Source organism: Amblyraja radiata, chromosome 1 (genome assembly GCF_010909765.2).
Source record: "Amblyraja radiata isolate CabotCenter1 chromosome 1, sAmbRad1.1.pri, whole genome shotgun sequence".
Classification (NCBI taxonomy): domain Eukaryota; kingdom Metazoa; phylum Chordata; class Chondrichthyes; order Rajiformes; family Rajidae; genus Amblyraja; species Amblyraja radiata.
In genome coordinates, this window is record NC_045956.1 from 185,858,575 (window position 1) to 185,879,677 (window position 21,103).

The 21,103-nt window shown below is 47.4% G+C and overlaps 1 protein-coding gene across 1 annotated transcript in view; it reads right to left on the bottom strand.

Annotated features, from left to right (window-relative positions):
- Nucleotides 1-21,103, bottom strand: part of LOC116987847 (dedicator of cytokinesis protein 2-like) — a 1,012,655-nt gene that overhangs the window by 720,645 nt on the left and 270,907 nt on the right. Inside the window, exons 18-19 of the mRNA XM_033044139.1 lie at nt 16,060-16,243; nt 6,786-6,883 (exon numbers count right to left, since the gene is read on the bottom strand). Of these exons, the coding sequence (XP_032900030.1) occupies nt 6,786-6,883; nt 16,060-16,243 (282 nt within the window). The remainder of the gene's footprint in view (nt 1-6,785; nt 6,884-16,059; nt 16,244-21,103) is intronic.

The following is a 21,103-nucleotide window of genomic DNA, read 5'->3' on the forward strand; positions in this document are numbered from 1 at the left end:
GTACCACAGCTGTGAACAACCCTTCCTGTTAGAAATGTCAGATATCCTTGGCAGTGTTAACATATGAAGGCAAATAGTTTAGTTTAGTTTAGTTTAGAGATACAGCGCAGAACTAGGCCCTTCGGCCCACCGAGTCCATACCGACCAGCGATCCCCCGCACATTAACACTATCCTACACACACTGGGGACAATTTACAATTTTTACCAAAGCCAATTAACCTACAAACCTGCACGTCTTTGGAGTGTGGGAGGAAAGTGGAGCACCCGGTGAAAAGCTAACGGGCAGGACGTACAAACTCCGCACAGGCAGTACCCGTAGACAAGATCGAAGCCGGGTCTCTGGCGCTGTGAGGCGGCAACTCTACCACTGCGCCACCGCTTGTTTGAATACTTTCCACATCCTGAATCGTAATATTTATTTCAGACCTGATTGCACACACTCAATTCACCATTGCCATCAGGTAGAAGGTACAGGAGCCTGAAAACTGGAACGTCCAGCTTCAAGAACAGCTTCTTCCCTACAGCCATCAGGCTATTAAACACCACAACGAATAAACTCTGAGCTCTGAACTGCAAAAGACTATATTATTATTGCACTATATCTGTTATTTATAGAAACATAGAAACATAGAAAATAGGTGCAGGAGTAGGCCATTCGGCCCTTCGAGCCTGCACCGCCATTCAATATGATCATGGCTGATCATCCAACTCAGTATCCTGTACCTGCCTTCTCTCCATACCCCCTGATCCCTTTAGCCACAAGGGCCACATCTAACTCCCTCTTAAATATAGCCAATGAACTGGCCCCAACTACCCTCTGTGGCAGACAGTTCCAGCGATTCACCACTCTCTGTGTGAAAATGTTTTTCCCATCTCGTTCTTAAAAGATTTCCCCCTTATCCTTAAACTGTGACCCCTTTATTGAACATTTTCTTGGGTTTTTTCTCTTCCCCCTTTATATACAATGTTTACATATTCATATATTCTGTTGTGCTGCAGCAAGTAAATTAAATGTCTTTATTTATATAGCACATTTTTAGTCAACTTGCATTGACCCCAAAGTGCTTCACATAATTACATCCACACACACAGGCAAAGGTGGGTGAAGTGTCTTGCCCAAGGACACACACAGGCAAAGGTGGGTGAAGTGTCTTGCCCAAGAACACAACGACAGTATGCACTCCAAGCGGGATTCGAACCAGCTACCTTCCGGTTGCCAGCCGAACACTTAGCCCATTGTGCCATCTGTCGTCCCTAAGTAAGAATTTCATTGTCTCATCCGGCCCATATGACAATAAAACACTCTCCTGTCAAGATTTGATTGAACAAAGTTCAATCAACTTCTGCAGTGGAAAAAAAAAAAAAACTGCTGGAGGAACTCAGCGGGTCAGGCAGCATCTGTGGAGGGAATGAACAGACAATGTTCCAGGTCGAGATAGACAACAGACAATAGGAGAAGGAGTAGGCCATTCGGCCCTTCGAGCCAGCACCACCATTCAATGTGATCATGGCTGATCATCCCCAATCAGTACCCCGTTCCTGCCTTCTCCTCATATCCCCTGACTCCGCTATTTTTAAAAGCCCTATATAGCTCTCTCTTGAAAACATCCAGAAAACCAGCCTCCACCGCCCTCTGAGGCAGAGAATTCCACAGACTCACCACTCTCTGTGAGAAAAATTGTTTCCTCGTCTCCGTTCTAAATGGCTTACCCCTTATTCTTAAACTGTGGCCCCTGGTTCTGGACTCCCCCAACATCAGGAACATGTTTCCTGCCTCTAGCGTGTCCAAACCCTTAATAATCTCATGTGTTTCAATGAGATTACCTCTCATCCTTCTAAACTCCAGAGTGTACAAGCCCAGCTGCTCCATTCTCTCAGCATATAACAGTCCCGCCATCCCAGGAATTAACTTTGAAAACCTACGCTGCACTTCCTGAATAGCAAGAATGTCCCTCCTCAAATTAGGGGACCAAAACTGCACACAATACTCCAGGTGTGGTCTCACTAGGGCTCTGTACAACTGCAGAAGGAGATCCTTCTTCAGACTCAGGCAAACTGGAAGAACAACACCTCATCTTCCACATGGGCAGCCTCCAGCCCAATGGTACGAGCATTTCACAAATTCCCTAATTCTCTCTTCCAAATCATTAATATATAAACAGTTGCGGCCCCAACACCGAGGCTTGCGGCACTCCACTCGCCGCTGCCTGCCACACGAAATGCTGGGGTAACTCAGCGGGTGAGGCAGCATCCCTGGAGAGAAGGAATGGGTGACGTTCCGGTCGAGACCCTTCATCTGACCAGAGATGCTGCCTGTCCCGCTGAGTTATTCCAGCATTTTGTGACTCTCTGTCGTGTTCGATGTTCTCTGTTCACCGTAGAGGATTCAATGACCTTCCAAAATTCGCATTTGTTACTTTTTGAAGGCAAACACGCTGGCAGATGGTGGGGACTGTGCCAAAGCCTGCCAGTAAGCTGCTCCAGTGCAAAGGCAGATGATGCCACTTTATGTCTAAAGTAGCATCCTTGGCACTTCAGTTACAACAGAGGATGTAAACCAAGGCTTTGCTGGGCTCTCTCTCTCTCTCTCTCTCTCTCTCTCTCTCTCTGCCTCAGAGGCCTGCATCACCGTTCACTCTTCAGCGCACAAGGGTCCCTGAGTCCACTGAAGCAAATGTAAATGCCACGTTTCCACCTGAACGGACCTCTGCAGAATCACTCGTGCTAATTGGGGAATGGATCGCATCGAAACATGAGAGTATTTTTAGGAAGCCTAATGGGCTTGGTGAACCACCGCTGTCAAACGCGATCGCAGCTTGTGCCACTATCCCGTCGTTGCACCATGGGAGGGGGGGGGGGGGGGGGGGGTTTGTCATCAATTGTCCACCCCCGCAGGCTTGGGCACTCCATGACTCAGGGGGACAGAGAATGTTTACAAGGATGTTGCCAGGATTAGAAGGTCTGAGCTATGGGGAGAGGTTGAGTCGGAGTAGAATTGGGCCATTCGGCCCATCGAGCTTCCTCCATGGCGGCCACGGTGGCGCAGCGGTAGAGTTGCTGCCGTACAGCGCTTGCAGCAATGGAGACCCGGGTTCCATCCCGACCACGGGTGCTGTCTGTACGGAGTTTGTACATTCTCCCTGTGGGTCTTCACCGACATCTTCGGTTTCCGGAGAGTTAGATAAAGCTCTAGGGGCTAGTGGAGTCATGGATATGGGGAGAAGGCAGGCACGGGTTATTGATAGGGGACGATAAGCCATGATCACAATGAATGGTGGTGCTGGCTCCAAGGGCCGAATGGCCTCCCCCTGCACCTATCTTCTATGTTTCTATGTTTCCTCCCACACTCCAAAGATGTGCAGGTATGTAGGCTATTTGGCTTGGTAAATGTAAATTGTCCCTGGTGTGTGTGTAGGATAGTGTTAGTGTGCGGGGATCGCTGGTCGGCATGGACCATGTGGGCCGAAGGGCCTGATTCCATGCTGTATCTCTAAACTAAACTAAACTAAACAATCATGGCTGGTCTATCTTTCCCTCTCAGCTCAATTAGAAAATAGGTGGAGGGGCAGGTAGTGTAGAGAAAGCAGGGACTCTGCAGAGGGACTTGGACAAGTTTGGGGAGTGGGCAGAGGTGGTAGATGGAATATAGTGTAACAAAGTGTGGAGTCATGCATTTTGGTAGTAGGAATAAAGGCGTAGAATATTTTCTAAATGGGGAGAGAATCCGGAAATCGGAGGTGCAAATGGACTTGGGAGTGCTGGTGCAGGATTCCCAAAAAGTTAATTTGCAAGTCGAATCAAAAGGAAGGAAGGCAAAGGCAATGCTAGCATTTATTTCGAGAGGACTAGAATACAAAAACATGGATGTAATGCTGTAAGGTGCTGGTCAGACCGCATTTGGAGTATTGTGAGCAAAGTTTGGCACCATATCTGAGGAAGGATGATTAGTTTAGAGTTACAGGCCCTTCGGTCCAACGGGTCCGTGCCGACCAGCGATCCCCGCACACTAACACTATCCTACACACACTAGGGACAATTTACACGTTCACCAAGCCAATTAACCTACAAACCTGTACGTTTTTGGAGTGTGGGAGAAAACTGAAGATCTCGGAGAAAACCCACGAGGTCACGGGGAGAACGTACAAACTCCGTACAGACAGCAGCCGTGGTCGGGATTGAACCCAGGTCTCCGGTGGTGCAAGCGCTGTAAGGCAGCAACTCTACCGCTGAGCCACCGTGGCCGCCTAATGTGCCTGATGTGGTCCAGAGGAGGGTTTACAAGAATGATCCCAGGAATGCGTGGGTGAACATATGATGAGCGTTTGACGGCACTGGGCCTGTACTCGCTGGAGTTTAGAAGGACATTATGAGTAACCTTCCTCTTCTCCCCTTAAAACGCACACCTCCAGATTTAGGGACAGGTTCTTCCCACCTGTTATCAGGCAACTGAACCATCCTATCAACATCTGGAACTATCTTTAATCAGACTTTACTGTACTTTATCTTGCACTAAACATTATTCCCTTTATCATGTATATATCTGCACACTGTGGACAGCTCGACTGTAATCATGTCTTGTCTTTCCACCGATCGGTTAGCACGCCACAAAGGCTTTTCACTGTACCTCGGTAGACGTGAGAATAAACCAAACTAAACTAAACTAAGCATTTCTGGAGAGAAGTAACAAGAGGAGTTGAGTATAGGAGCACAGAGGTCCTTCTGCAGTTGTACAGGGCCCTAGTGAGCCCACACCTGGAATATTGTGTACAGTTTTGGTCTCCGAGTTTGAGGAAGGACATTCTTGCTATTGAGGGAGTGCAGAGTAGATTTACAAGGTTAATTCCCGGGATGGCGGGACTGTCATATGTTGGGAGGATGGAACGGCTAGGCTAGTATACTCTGGAATTTAGGATGAGAGGGATCCTTATTGAAACATTTAAGATTATTAAGGGCTTGGACACGCTAGAGGCAGGAAACATGTTTCCGATGTTGGGGGAATCCAGAACCAGGGGCCACAGTTTAAGAATAAGGGGTAAGCCATTTAGAACGGAGATGAGGAAACACTTTTTCTCACAGAGAGTGGTGAGTCTATGGAATTCTCTGCCTCAGAGGGCGGTGGAGGCCGGTTCTCTAGATACTTTCAAAAGAGAGCTATATAGGGCTCTTAAGAATGGCAGAGTCAGGGGATATGGGGAGAAGGCAGGAACGGGGTACTGATTGTGGATGATCAGCCATGATCACATTGAATGGCGGTGCTGGCTCGAAGGGCCAAATGACCTACTCCTGCACCTATTGTCTATTGTCTATGACGGAAGAAGGGTCTCGACCTGAAACATCAACCGTCCCTTCTCTCCAGAGATGATGCCTGTGTTAATTTTGGCCAAATTGGAGAGGCCAGGACACTAAAATTGAGTAAAGGCTTCTGGGCTGCTAGGCCATTTGGTCAATTTAAATGTGCCTTCTGCAGAAATAGGACCAGCCAGTTTGTCTCGAGCCTAGAGAAGAGCTGCAGGAATAGAATGGAAACATCTGCAGACCCCGACAATTAGGTGCAAATTGCATGGAATGGATTGGATGAATGCAAACCAGACATACACATTGTATATAATGTTGCAAAGCTTTACTTTGCTAGATGTTGATTGGATTAAATATTGAGCCTTGTCTGGTTTTCTTGCATATCAAGGCACATGTTGCGATGTTTGTTTCCTTCGGGAAGCACCGTTTGAATACATTGTATTAGTCACTGTATTATTGGGTTAGGGAAATGTCTATCATGTACTGTGTTAACTGATATCTGTTATTGGACTGTATAGAGACCACCCCTATGCGGTTCGGCCCCTCAAGGTTCTGGGACCTATAAAAGGCCGCTCCTACGAGGTCCTGAGTCGATCTTCTGGGAGAACGCTTTGGACTGCGTGACCTTCTGGAGTGTCTCTGCTTGAACAAGGCTAGGTGGCATCGATCAGGCAGATCAGGATTTGAGTATAGGAGCAGGGAGGTTCTACTGCAGTTGTACAGGGTCTTGGTGAGACCACACCTGGAGTATTGCGTACAGTTTTGGTCTCCTAATCTGAGGAAAGTAATTCTTGCCGTAGAGGGAGTACAGAGAAGGTTCACCAGACTGATTCCTGGGATGGCAGGACTTTCATATGAAGAAAGACTGGATAGACTCGGCTTGTACTCGCTAGAATTTATAAGATTGAGGGGTGATCTTATAGAAATTTACAAAATTCTTTACGTGATAAGAGGTTGGACAGGCTAGATGCAGGAAGATTGTTCCCGATGTTGGGGAAGTCCAGAACAAGGGGTCACAGTTTAAGGATCAGGGCGAAGTTTTTTAGGACCGAGATGAGAAAAAAAAATTCACACAAAGAGTGGTGAATGTGTGGAACTCTCTGCCACAGAAGGTAGTTGAGGCCAGTTCATTGGCTATATTTAAGAGGGAGTTAGATGTGGCTCTTGTGGCTAAAGGGATCAGGGGGTATGGAGAGAAGGCAGGTACAGGATACTGAGTTGAATGATCAGCCATGATCATATTGAATGGCGGTGCAGGCTCGAAGGGCCGAATGGCCTACTCCTGCACCTATTTTCTATGTTTCTATACGAGGATTGAACCTACGGTGGTTTGGTACAGTAGTGGAATTGTAAATGTGTTTTGTCAAAATAAAGTATAGATGCGCAAGTGCCTGTCCCGCTGAGTTACTCCAGCATCTATCATCAGTGTGAACTAGCATCTGCAGTTTCCTTCTGAAACAAAGCATTTGGTTGAATGGCTTGTACCTACCTTGACGACTTCACCCCCATCCACCTTCATCAGCATCCTCAGGTTCTCGTTCAGAGCCCTGATGTTGGAGCGCCATTTTAGCAAGCCCAGGAGGTCCACTGCAGGAGGGAGACAGATTAAAACAAAACAGAGATTATAACCTACTTTGCAAGCCGCAGACAAAGTATTCTATTGTTCTCAACTGTGGGTTAACATAGAACATGGAACATGAAGTGGTACAGTATAGGAAGAGGCCCTTCGGCCCGCAATGTGTAAGGGCGATGGGTAAGCATGGGCATCAAGGGTTACGGGGAGAAGGCAGGAGAATGAGGTTGAGAGGGAAATAATAGACCAGCCATGATTGAATGGCGGAGTAGACTCGATGGGCTGAATGGCCTAATTCTGCTCCTGTGTCATAGAGTCATACAGTGTGGAAACAGGGTCTGAAGAAGGGTTTCGACCCGAAACTTCACCCATCCCTTCTCTCCAGAGATGCTGCCTGCCCCGCTGAGTTACTCCGGCTTTTTGTGTCTATCTTTAAGCCAATTTGCCCACGCCGCCCAACGTATCCCATCTACATTAGTCGCACCTGCCTGCCTTCTGGTTTATATCCCTCTACATCTGTCCTATCCATGAACAAGGATAAGTGTGCAGTACGGGAAGACACAAAGAACTGCAGATGCTGGTTTACAAAAAAAAGACACAAAGTGCTGGAGTAACTCAGAGGGTCAAGCAGCATCTGTGGAGAACATGGATAGGTAATGTTCCTGACCCTTAGGGGTGGAGATGGCAAGATGCGACCAGTGGTGGGATATAGTCAATAGACAATAGACAATAGGTGCAGGAGTAGGCCATTCGGCCCTTCGAGCCAGCACCGCCATTCAATATGATCATGAACTGATCATCCCCAATCAGTACCCCGTTCCTGCCTTCTCCCCATATCCCCCTGACTCCGCTATTTTTAAGAGCCCTATCTAGCTCTCTCTCTCTCTGTCTAGTCCCACCATCTAGTTCTCGATTCCCCTCAATATTGATGGATCAAGACTATTTGCCTTAACACTCCCTGTGTGTGGAAATTGCCCCTTTTCACCCATCCATGTGAATCAATTTGTTTGAAATCCCTTTTTGAATTTCTTGGCGACTGCATTATTTTAATGGCCTGTTACATTCTTCCCCAGAGCTAGAGGCTAAGTAATGTTCAGGTTAGATAATGGTTAATTCTCAACCCCCCAGCACTGAATTCCAATCCCCCTGCCAGTGCGGACGTAAAAGGAAGAAAGATTGCTGTTTACATAGAGTGTTTTTTTTTTACAAACCCATGATATCCCAAAGCACTTTATAGCTGAGGCAGTGTTTATTTATGAAATGTAAACACCACTGCACGGGAGATATTCCCACCATCTCTTCAATTCGTTTGGTTAGATTAATTCTGTCATTGTTTCTCCTCCATAACATTCTATTTGTGCTAATGACATTTATATGACCATATTAAAACAACAGATTTTTAACTACAAGATATAAAATAGAGCAATTTAGATTAACGAGATTATTGCTTTTTTCAATGTGTTCTTGGGTGGGCGAGTTTATGAATTTCTTGGGCCAGGCAAATTATTACAGTACAGACAGACGCAGCAGGCCGCTCAGCCCATTGAGCCTGTGCTGGCTTATGGGAGTGCACTCCCTTCAGTTCAGTTTAGAGATCGGGCATGGAAACAGGCCCTTCGGCCTACCTAGTCCACACCGACCAACGATCATCCTGTACACTATACGACACAAGACCAGCTGAGCGAATGGAGCTGCTGGGCTTGTACACTCTGGAGTTTAGAAGGATGCGAGGGGATCTCATTGAAACATATAAGATTGTTGAGGGTTTGGACACGCTAGAGGCAGGAAACATGTTCCCGATGTTGGGGGAGTCCAGAACCAGGGGCCACCGTTTAAGAATAAGGGGTAAGCCATTTAGAACGGAGACGAGGAAACACTTTTTCTCACAGAGAGTGGTGAGTCTGTGGAATTCTCTGCCTCAGAGGGCGGTGGAGGCATGTTCTCTGGATACTTTCATGAAAGAGCTAGATAGGGCTCTTAAAAATAGCGGAGTCAGGGGATATGGGGAGAAGGCAGGAACGGGGTACTGATTGGGGATGATCAGCCATGATCACATTGAATGGCGGTGCTAGCTCAAAGGGCCGAATGGCCTACTCCTGCACCTATTGTCTATTGTCTAATAGGGGAGATTTACAGAACCCAATAAACCTACAAACCTGCACTCGCTTGGAGTGCGGGATGAAACGAGAGCACCCGGAGAAAACCCACGCGGGTCACGGGGAGAACGCACAAACTCCGTACAGACAGCGCCCGTGGTCAGGATGGAACCCAGGTCTCTGGCCCTGTGAGGCAGCAACTCTACCGCTGCGCCACCGTGCCGCCCTATGGAATTTAATTCCATTCCTTGAGCAAAAAATTAACAAAGTGCTGAAGGAACTCAGTAGGTCCAGCAGGGATTGTAGAGGGAATGGACAGATGGCGTTTCAGGTCGGGACCCTTTTTCCGACCCATCCTAAAGTGTAATCTGTCCATTCCCTCCACAGACGATACATAATCTGCGGAGTGCCTCCAGCTCTTTGTGTTTTTCTCAGGGTTCCAGCATCTGCAGTTCCTTGTATCTCCATCTCCATTCAATAGACAATAGGTGCAGGAGTAGGCCATTTGACCCTTCGAGCCAGCACCGCCATTCAATGTGATCATGGCTGATCATCCCCAATCAGTACCCCGTTCCTGCCTTCTCCCCATATCCCCTGACTCCGCTATTTTTAAGAGCCCTATCTAGCTCTCTCTTGAAAGCATCCAGAGAACCTGCCTCCACCGCCCTCTGAGGCAGAGAATTCCACAGACTCACCACTCTCTGTGAGAAAAAGTGTTTCCTCGTCTCCGTTCTAAATGGCTTCCTCCTTATTCTTAAACTGTGGCCCCTGGTTCTGGATTCCCCCAACATCGGGAACATGTTTCCTGCCTCTAGCGTGTCCAAGCCCTTAACAATCTTATATGTTATTCCTTGGCTCTTTTGTCTTTGCATTGTTTTTTTTTCTTTTCTTCTTATTTGGAATTTTTTTTCTTCTTATTCACAATTTAATCTGCGCCCATCACCTTTTCAGGGAGCATAGTGGGCAGAAATTGATGGTGAGAGGGGCGAAGTTTAAAGGAGGTGGTTGAGGCAGGGATTATAGCAACGTTTAGGAAACATGGTGGACAAGTACATGGATAGGACAAGTTTGGAGGGATATGGGCCAGATGCAGGCAGGTGGGACTAGTGAAGCTGGGACATTGCAGGCCGAGGTGGGCAAGTTAGGCCGAAGGGCCTGTTTCCACACTGTATCACGCTACGACTTAATGAGATGTGCGGGGCAGGTTCTTTTTTACACAGATGGTGGTGAGTGCCTGGAACTCGCTGCCAGGGGTGGTGGTGAAGGCAAATACAACAGTGGCATTTAAGAGGTTCTATATCTAAAGTAGAGGTATATTTTACTTCGGAGTCACGTGAGTGACTACGTGAAGAACCCGCCAGGACGCATGCGTGTCATATCGCTACACGCATTGCGAAACGACAGGCGGGGTGGAACGACGTTCCCCCGCAGCGGCAAGTTTAAAAGCCGGGACCGACAGGTAAGTGGTTACTCTGCGGTCATTATTGTTCCCATACTGTTTCACAGGTGGGGAAACGATGGATAAATCGAAAAAGTCAACTAGAGCTGCGACAAAGCTGGCGGGGGAGGACCGCGGAGTTGCGGGCAGCCAGCAGCGGCCGGCGGCACTGGAATCACCCGTAATGGGAACAGCTGTGCCCGACTTAGCCCCCGCACCGGACAGATCAACACCGCGGCCGGGCGGGAAGGCAAAACGAAAAACAAAGAGAGCCGTTGACTCTGATGAGTCCGACTTTGAGGAACCGCGAGCGGCCAGCGACCGTGCGCGCTGGAGCCGGATGGAGCGGCTCATGGAGCAAATGCTCCAACGTGACAGACTCCGGGAGATGGAGTCTAGTCACCGTGGGTCATACATTACACCCACAGCAGCACCTTACGTAGGGCTGCACAGTGCATCTCCCTCGTCAGAAGGGAGTACTGGGGGTCAATTCTGGGCTGACCCCGAAGAGCGGTTTGCCGAACAAACTACAAGTGTGCAGGGGGTGCAGGAAGGATAAAATCTACTGGACATGGTGTCCAACTACTTACAGCCGGATTAGACTGGACGAAACCTAGAACAGAAACTAGCTGCCAGCATTGATGTCCTGTCATTCAAGCAACTACAGGAACAGGCTGTGATGGACACCACTGCCAAATTGCGTATCAGGAAATTGCGTATCCCTGAATGTTCCAGTCATGAATAATTGTATCTGGAAACACGTCGGAGCAGGAGTTAGTAGCCTGGATGTCAAGCTCCAGAAAATACTAAAACTACTAACAGCAGGGATCACAGCATTCGCTCGCACAGTGGATGGGGAGGAAATGTCGCAAGAACAACAGGATGCACTGGCACTATTCTGCAATACGCAGTATGAGATCAATAGTATCAGAAAGAGTGCCATCCGACCTGCCTTAAATCCAAAATTTGCAGGCCTGTGCAAACTTGGAGACACAAAGCCACCAATATTATTATTTGGGGGCAACCTGTCCGAGCAGGTTAAGGAGCTCGATGAGGAGGCAAAAACCCTGGGGCTCATAAAGGCGACAACAGCAAGGATCTCCCACAGCCAAAGACAGCACCCTTACTCACCCACCAGCAGAACAAGAGAAGCTGGTGAAAGCTCAAAGGCCGGGCATACAGGACAGCGGTCTTTTTTAGGCCATGGCCCAGACCGGCCTTCGTGGAAAATGCGCAAACCCCAAACCCAAACCCAGACACCGGCGCCTCAACCTCCTCGAAGACTACACAGGAAGAAGTAAACCTTCCACTGGTAACCATGGAGGTAGGTGGGTCTGGTCTCTTACAAATTATAGGAAGTGTGGATAATACACATATCGGTGGAAGATTACACTTCTTTTGGGATGCATGGAGTACATTAACTACAGACACTTATATCCTACACAGTATCCAGGGATATACCATTGAATCTGTGCACAAAAATAGCCCCCCAGTTCAGCATGTACCGAACCGAACGTTCGTACTTTCACGAAAAGAAAAATTAGAAGCTGAACTGGTGAGATTTCACGCAAAGGGGGTAATTGAAAAAAAAACAACACGATTCTCTGGAATTTGTGTCTAATATCTTTACCAAAAACAAAAAAGATGGTGGTTGTCGCATCATCATAGATTTGACCAAATTGAATACATGTGTGCAATATATTCATTTCGAAATGGAAACCTTTGTTACTGCCAAACAATTGATTTCCAAAGGCTACTTCATGGCTAGCATCGACTTAAAAGATGCTTACTATTCAGTGCCTATACGGACTGACCACAGACGTTATTTAAAATTCAACTGGATGGGGCAGCACTGACAGTATAGAGCTCTACCAAATGGTTTAACATCAGCCCCCAGGCTGTTCACAAAAATTTTGAAACCAGCCCTAGCGTTTCTTTGGAAACAAAAACATATGATCATGGCCTATCTAGATGACATATTAATTGTGTGCAAAACTTTGGAATTAGCCAAACTAGCTGTATCAGCCACCAACCAATTGTTTGAGAAACTGGGGTTTATCATCCATCCAGTTAAATCTAAACTAACGCCTTCCACCATAATGGATTATTTGGGGTTCACTATTGACTCAGTTCACATGTCGGTGACTTTACCAAAGGACAAGGCTACAGTCTTAACTGAGGCCTGCAACAACCTCATTGACATCAGTGAACCATCTATCAGATTGGTAGCAAGGGTGATTGGCAAAATAGTGGCTGCTTTTCCAGCCACACAATTTGGACCTTTGTATTATCAAAATTTACAAAGGGCAAAAATACAAGCACTCAAAATTAATGCTGGTCATTTCGACAGACCAATGAAGCTACCAATCAAAGCAATTATGGAATTAAAATGGTGGAGGGATAACATTCGGCATAGTTCCAGCCCTATCATTATCAGCAACCCCTCAGTGGTGCTACAAACTGATGCCAGTGCACTTGGTTGGGGTGCTACCAATTCCATCTCCAGCTGTGGAGGTAGATGGAATGCACAGGAGGCTCATTACTACAGATACTTGGCATAAACTACCTGGAAATGTTGGGTGCGTTCTATGGCCTAAAGTCATACTGTTCTGGAATATATCACCAGCATGTTAGACTACAGATTGACAATACCACCGTGGTGGCATATATTAACCATATGGGTGGAATCAAATCGACATCATGTGACAATCTGGCTAATACAATTTGGCAATGGTGTATCCAGAGAAATATTTGTATATCAGCTACTTACCTACCAGGTAACCTAAATTCAGTGGCAGACACCAGGTCACGCAAATTCAATGAAAACATCGAATGGATGTTGGATATAAAAGTATTTGCTGATATTGTAGCACGGTATGGAACACCAGATATCGATCTATTTGCATCTAGACTCAATCACCAGTTACCAAACTATGTTTCTTGGGAACCAGACCCTGGGGCATCAGCGATAGATGCTTTTTCGCTGCATTGGGGGAATTGTTTTTCTATGCATTCCCTCCTTTCTGCCTCATCAGTCGGGTATTACGCAAAATACAACAAGACTCGGCGTCTAGTATTTTGGTAGTGCCCGATTGGCCTACTCAACCATGGTTCCCTGTGATACTCGACATGGTCTTAGAACCATGTATCACCATCCTGAAACGACCAGATTTGTTGGTTCATCCCGTAACTGGGGATAGCCATCCATGTCATAATACGACAAACTTATTAATTTGTAGAGTCTAAAGAAACCTCTACTGGAACTGGGACTGACGGACCGAACATTGAACATTATCTCAGCGGCTCACAGGCAGTCCACCAAAAAACAATATCTGGTATACATCAGGAAATGGGAGATATATTGTCACAGAAACAACATCACTTACAGCTCGATGAACATAACGTCTGTTCTGGAATTCCTGGCAGGCCTCCATTATGATGAGGGGCTCAGTTACAGTGCCATTAACTGCGCCAGAAGTGCCCTTTCAGCATATCTATGGCGAGGATCAGAGCGTCATTCTGTTGGGACTCACCCCCTGGTAACCAAACTTATGAGGGGAATTTTTAATATCAATCCCCCAAGAACCAGGTACTCTCAAATATGGGATGTGAGTATTGTCCTAACGTTGCTAAGGAACTGGTCTTCAGCAACAGCTCTGTCCCTGCAAAAACTGACGCATAAAACAGTCATGCTGATGGCTTTGGTCACAGCACAAAGGGTACAGTCTTTACATAAGTTAAGGCTGGACAATATGACTTCTTCAACAAGAAATATAACTTTTCATATTCACGAATTAGTCAAACAGAACAGACCGGGATCATCAGGCCTCAAAATAGAGTTTAGGGCTTACCCTATAGATGATTGTCTCTGTATAATAAGACATTTATTGTTATATATGGAGAACACCAAAAACATCAGAGGCAATGAGATGGCACTACTAATCAGCCACAAGCAACCCCACAAAAAAGTGTCGGTTCAAACTATTTCCAGATGGCTGAAACAGGTTTTAACAACAGCTAGGGTGGATACTAACATATTCAAATCTCATTCCACCAGGGCTGCAGCTACATCGGCAGCTATGGAGTTGGACGTACCGATGGACCAAATCCTGGAGACAGCAGGATGGTCAAGGGAAAAAACGTTCCAACAAGTCTACCATAAACCAGTGGTTAAACCTGGAACTTTTGCAGAATCAATTTTAAGTTCTGTAATATGATTTCACCCCATGAAATAGGGGCTATAATTTGTTGTTAATAAATTTATCATGGATTTTCAATGTCGGATTCATGTTTAAACATGTTAACACAATTCCTCCCTTAGTCAATTAAGGCAGATGTGATGCATGGACTCGTTTCCACGGCATGAAATCACAGAGCTTTGAAATCTTCACGTAGTCACTCACGTGACTCCGAAGTAAAATAGTAAGATTAAACGAGAACTTACCAGTTCGAAGTTTGATCGTTATTTTATGAGGAGTAGCGTTGAGGGATTACGTGCCCTCCGCTCCCACCCTTGATCATAAAGTTCAACTGGTATCCTCTTCTCTAATCTTACTATGTTCAGTCATTACTGTTATCTGTGATTTCACACCGCTGCTTTGAAGAATGACACGCATGCGTCCTGGCGGGTTCTTCACGTAATCCCTCAACGTTACTCCTCATAAAATAACGATCAAACTTCGAACTGGTAAATTCTCATTTAATCTTACTATTTCCCTGCAGTCTGTATTGAAGGTTGTCGATGTGATTGGGATTATAGCCATTCCTATTTAATGAGAACTTGGTTCAACATACTAAAGAATGGAGTGGAGTTAAGCTGCAGGGAGGCAGGGAGGTCTGGATAGCGTGGATGTGGAGAGGATGTTTCCACTAGTGGGAGAGTCTAGGACTAGAGGTCATAGCCTCGGAATTAAAGGGCATTCTTTTAAGAAGGAGATGAGGACTCATTTCTTTAGTCAGAGGGTGGTGAATCTGTGGAATTTCTTGCCACAGAAGGCTGTGGAGGTCAAGTCAGTGGATATTTTTAAGGCAGAGATAGATAGATTCTTCATTAGTACGGGTGTCAGAGGTTATAGGGAGAAGGCAGGAGAATGGGGTTAAGAAGGAGAGATAGATCAGCCATGAGTGAATGGCGGAATAGACTTGATGGGCTGAATGGCCTAATACTGCTCTTATTATGTATCACCTTATGACCTTATGATTACAATCGAGCCATTCACAGTGTACAGAAACATTACGAAAGGCATAATGTGAATAACATTTAGTACAAGGTAAATCCAGTAAAGTTCAATCAAGGATAGTCCGAGGGTCACCAAAGAGGTAGATAGTAGTTCAGGACTGCTCTCTGGCTGTGGTAGGATGATTCAATTGCCTGATAACAGCTGGGAAGAAACAGTCCCTGAATCTGGAGGTGTGCGTTTTCACACTTCCCTCTCTAAAATGTGTAGGAAGGAAGTGCAGATGCTGCTTTACACCAGAGATAAACACACAAAGTGCTGGAGTAACTCAGCGGGCCAGGCAGCAACTCCGGAGGAAAGGAATAGGTGATGTTTAGGGTCGAGCCCCTTCTTCTTCCGATTTCTGTTTGCGATCTGCAGGTATGCAACTCTTGCCTGATGGGGGAGAGTTGGCTGATGTGGGGAGACAGGGACCTTACCGTTCTGTGTGAGTTTGGTGGAGCAGACAAGGGTGGAAATCTGAAGGCTGTCCCGCGAACACATGTGGTGACCTCCCCCGGTGTTTCGGAACGAGGAAGCCTGGCTCGTCTTCTGGTCGCTCATCGACTTGCTGGACAGATTATTCAGGTAGATGGAGGCATCTTCAAGCTTCCTACTGTCACCCTGTGGTTGGAAAGTGTATGGTTAGCAAATAAACTGATACACAGCTTTCCACACTCAGATTGTGTGTCATATATTAATTGGATGTGGAGAGGATCTTTCCACTAGTGGCAGAGTCAAGGACCAGAGGTCATAGCCTCAGAATGAAAGGACGTTTTTTTAAACCAGGGCTCGGCAACCTACGGCCCCCGGGCCGAATGCGGCCCTTAACCCGAAATCATCCGGCCCGCAGGCGTATTTTTTTCCCCGTAGTCATCCGGCCCGCAGACTTCCATCACCTCCCGGCCTGCGCTGGCGGCCACAATGGCGGAGCCGGCGAGCTGCGACAAGCGCCAAACGCCGCCGAGCTCTGGCTGCACCGCATCTTGTGCACCTTCTGTGTCTGGGCTTCACTGTGGGGATCGGGGTTGTCAATAGGCCGGGGACGAGTGAGTGTGAGTATTTGAGCCACCGCCTTCAGGACGGAGCCAAGGCAATGGTCTGTAGGTACACCATGTTGGTGAGCGCCCGTAACTAGGGGCCAGTGCTCCGGGTGGCGTCCTCGAAGGGGCGGGATCTATGTGAACACGTGATTTGATGCATGTCATCCGGGGCGGGATCTATGTGTACACGTGATAGACGTGGCCCGCCATCCGCTCACAGACATGCGTCCCGGCCCCCATGCACAACAAGGTTGCCCACCCCTGCTTTAGAAAGTAGATGAGGAGGAATTTCTTTAGTCAGAGGGTGGTGAATCTGTGGAATTCTTTATCACAGAAGGCTGTGGAGGCCAAGTCAGTGGATATTTTTAAGGCGGAGATAGATAGATCTTTGATTAATACGTCGGGTTGCCATCTTTCTCACTCCCAAATAAGGGACAAAAGGTCAAAATAAGGGACAAATTCCCGACGACATAAAGTACAGAAAGCCTTCGTCGAGTCTTGTTGTAGCTGCACAGTCTTTCATTTTTTGCAGGTTTATCCATATTTACACACGCCAAACCGAACAACACCAGACGTTACTGAAACTGTTTGTTTTGTCAGGAATTGGCAAAATATAGCATACAACTGATGCGCATAAGGGAGCCTGTGATTGGATGATGGGTGAATCACTCGTGGCATCTACAGCACATGCAACACGCACGCACGCACGCTGTTGTATCAGATCTAGGATCTGTCTGTAAGCTCGCCCTCTGGTGATTACAGACTACAGAGGCTCCTTGACTTACGATGCTTCGACTTACGATATTTCGACTTTACAATGGTATAAAAGCGATACACATTCAGTAGAACCCGTACTGCGAATTTTAAATTTTGATTTTTTCGATGATCCAAGCAGGCACGGAAAGTGACCGGGCGCCAACCAAGTCACCAAGTCCGGGCAATTTGTTGACCGACTCGGCCGTGGCTGGGTGAATGATGAGTCGGCCCGGGTGCTGGACTGCACACAAAGCCCAGCCTGAGGGCCAGCTGTGGAGTTTTGGCCAGGGCCGCGCGACGTCGCGCACATAATCCGGCGCCCGGACCAAAACCCCTCAGCTGGCCCGCCGGGGCCACGGGCGAGGCACTGATGCTGCACTCCATGGGCTGCACTTCGGCGGGACGGGTGAGGCCGGGCCGGACGCGGCGCTCCAAACCGACAGTCCCCTCGACCCGAGTAGTAGACAATAGACAGTAGACAATAGGCGCAGGAGTAGGCCATTCGGCCCTTCGAGCCAGCACCGCCAGTCAATGTGATCATGGCTGATCATCCACAATCAGTACCCCGTTCCTGCCTTCTCCCCATATCCCCTGACTCCGCTATTTTTAAGAGACTTATCAAGCTCTCCCTTGGAAGTATCCAGGGAACCGGCCTCCACCGCCCTCTGAGGCAGAGAATTCCACAGACTCACAACTCTCTGTGAAAAAGTGTTTCCTCGTCTCCGTTCTAGTAGCAGACAAATACGGGACAAGGGCGGTCCCGTATGGGACAAACCAATTTAGCCCAATATATTGGATGTCCCGGCTAATATGGGACAGTTGGGAACCCCATTAGTATGGGTGTCAGAGGTTATGTGGAAAAGGCAGGAGAATGGGGTTAGGAGGGAGTGTATGGGGTGATCACTGGTCAGTGAGTCGAAGGGCCTGTTTCCACACTAGATCTCTAAAGTAGAGTGGAAGATTGCAACCTTTACGTGGTCCGCCCTGTTTCGACTAATGCAATCAACTCGACGTACACAAACGGAAGATCAAATAGAACAAGTAGTCCAACAACTTTAGGCTGTGCACGCCAAACGAAAGAAGATCTCTAAAGTATTAATAAATACATGATAACCCTCAGTTTTATCGGTAGTATAAAAGGCCATTGTCCTTTCGATTTGTGAGTTATTTGGCTTTGGTAAAAACTGTAAATTGTCCCTAGTGTGTAGGATAGTGTTAGTGTAGGTGACGATCACGGGTCGGCAGGGAGGGCTTGTTTCCACGCTGTATCACGGAAGTCTGCACTCTGAAGAAATCTACTTTCCTCCTTCATTAACAAAGACCCCGTTGCATTGTGAGTGTGGTTAATACTGTTCCTTCACTGCACAGAGAGGAAGCCAGCTCTCATGGTCGCGTGCAGATAGAGCCGCTCTCCAGGGAGTTGAGCAACACAACCTCTCTAATTGGGCACTCACGGTAGCCGCACAGAGCAACTTCCCTCCGGAGCCCAGCATATCATCGCCTAATTGGACGTCAAGGGGGAGCAATCAGTCTTCCCTGGTCGGGCTTAATGGTTCAACTGGTCCCTTCCGCACTTTCCCTGGCTCGAGGGGTGAAGGAAAGATTGATTGCAGGCACTGCTCGGGTCAGCTACGGTATAATTGGTCCTGCCTGAGTGGACAAGGTGTACCATCGATTGTTAATAGCCGCCATCAATTTGACCAGATGTGGAGGAAGGAACTGCAGATGCTGGTTTTCAACCAAAGACAGATACAAACACGCCGGAGTAACTCGGCGGGACAGACTAGGCTTGTATTCACTGGAGTTTAGAACGATGAGGGAGGGATCTTATAGAAACATTATAAAAGGACTGGGCAAGCTAGATGCAGGAAAAATGTTCCATATGTTGGGCGAGTCCAGAACCAGGGGCCACAGTCTTAGGGTTTGGACACGCTAGAGGCATGAAACATGTGTTGGGGGAGTCCAGAACCAGGGCCACAGTTTAAGAATAAGGGGCAAGCCATTTAGAACGGTGACAAGGAAACACTTAGGGGAGGTCATTTAAGACTGAGGTGAGAAAAAACGTTTTCACCCAGATTGTGTATTTATGGAATTCCCTGCCACAGAGGGCAGTGGAGGACAAATCACTGGATGGATTTAAGAGAGAGTTAGATAGAGCTCTAGGGGCTAGTGGAGTCAAGGGATATGGGGAGAAGGCAGGCACGGGTTATTGATAGGGGACGATCAGCCATGATCACAATGAATGGCGGTGCTGGCTCGAAGGGCCGAATGGCCTCCTCCTGCACCTATTTTCTATGTTTCTATGTTTCTATGACAGGCAGCATCTCGGGAAAGAAGGGATAGGTGGCGTTTCAATGTCGAGAAAAATCTGAAGAAGGGTCTCGACCCGAAACGTCACCTGTTCCTTCAACATCCTGAAGCCGCGGTCTCCGGTAGGGAAGCACCGATTCGGGACTGACCTTCCAGACGAGAGGGCCTGTACATCTGGCCGCCTGCAGCGGCGACTGCAGAGGTTTATGGCCTCGACCATGGGGGAACAATGGAGGAGGACTGACTGTACTTTGTGCCTTCCACCACAGTGAAGAATGCTGTGGTGAATGTTTGTGTTACATTTTTATTGTGTATTGTGTGTTCTTTTTTATTGTACCGCTGCTGACAAATTCATTTCACTGCACTTCATTGTGTATGTGATGAATAAATCTGATTGATTGATTGATTGATCTGCAGAGATGTTGCCTGTCCCACTGAGATACTCCAGAATTTTGTGTCTATCAATAGACAATATACAATAGGTGCAGCAGTAGGCCATTCAGCCCTTCGAGCCAGCACCGCCATTCAATGTGATCATGGCTGATCATCCCCAATCAGTACCCTGCTCCTGCCTTCTCCCCATATCCCCTGACTCCGCTATCCTTAAGAGCCCTATTTAGCTCTCTCTTGAAAGCATCCAGAGAACCTGCCTCCACCGCCCTCTGAGGCAGGGAATTCCACAGATCACCACTCTCTGTGAGAAAAAGTGTTCCCTCGTCTCCGTTCTAAATGGCTTACTCCTTATTCTTAAACTGTGGCCCCTGGTTCTGGACTCCCCCAACATCGGGAACATGTTTCCTGCCTCTAGCATGTCCAAACCCTTAACAATCTTATATGTTTCAATGAGATCCCCTCTCATCTTTCTAAACTCCAGAGTGTACAAGCCCAGCCGCTCCATTCTCTCAGCATATGACAATCCCGCCATCCCGGGAATTAACCTTGTAAACCTACGCTGCACTCCCTCAATAGCAAGAATGTCCTTCCTCAAATTAGGGGACAAAAATTGCACACAATACTCCAGGTGTGGTCTCACTAGGGCTCTGTAAAACTGCAGAAGGACCTCTTTGCTCCTATACTTAACTCCTCTTGTTATAAAGGCCAACATGCCATTCACTTTCTTCACTGCCTGCTGTACCTGCATGCTTACTTTCATAGACTGATGTACAAGGACCCCCAGATCCCGTTGTACTTCCCCTTTTCCCAACTTGACGCCATTTAAATAGTGATCTGCCTTCCTGTTTTTGGTACCAAAGTGGATAACCTCACATTTATCCGCTTTAAACTTCATCTGCCATGCATCTGCCCACTCCCTCAACCTGTCCAAGTCACCCTGCATTCTCATAGCATCCTCCTCCCAGTTCACACTGGCACCCAG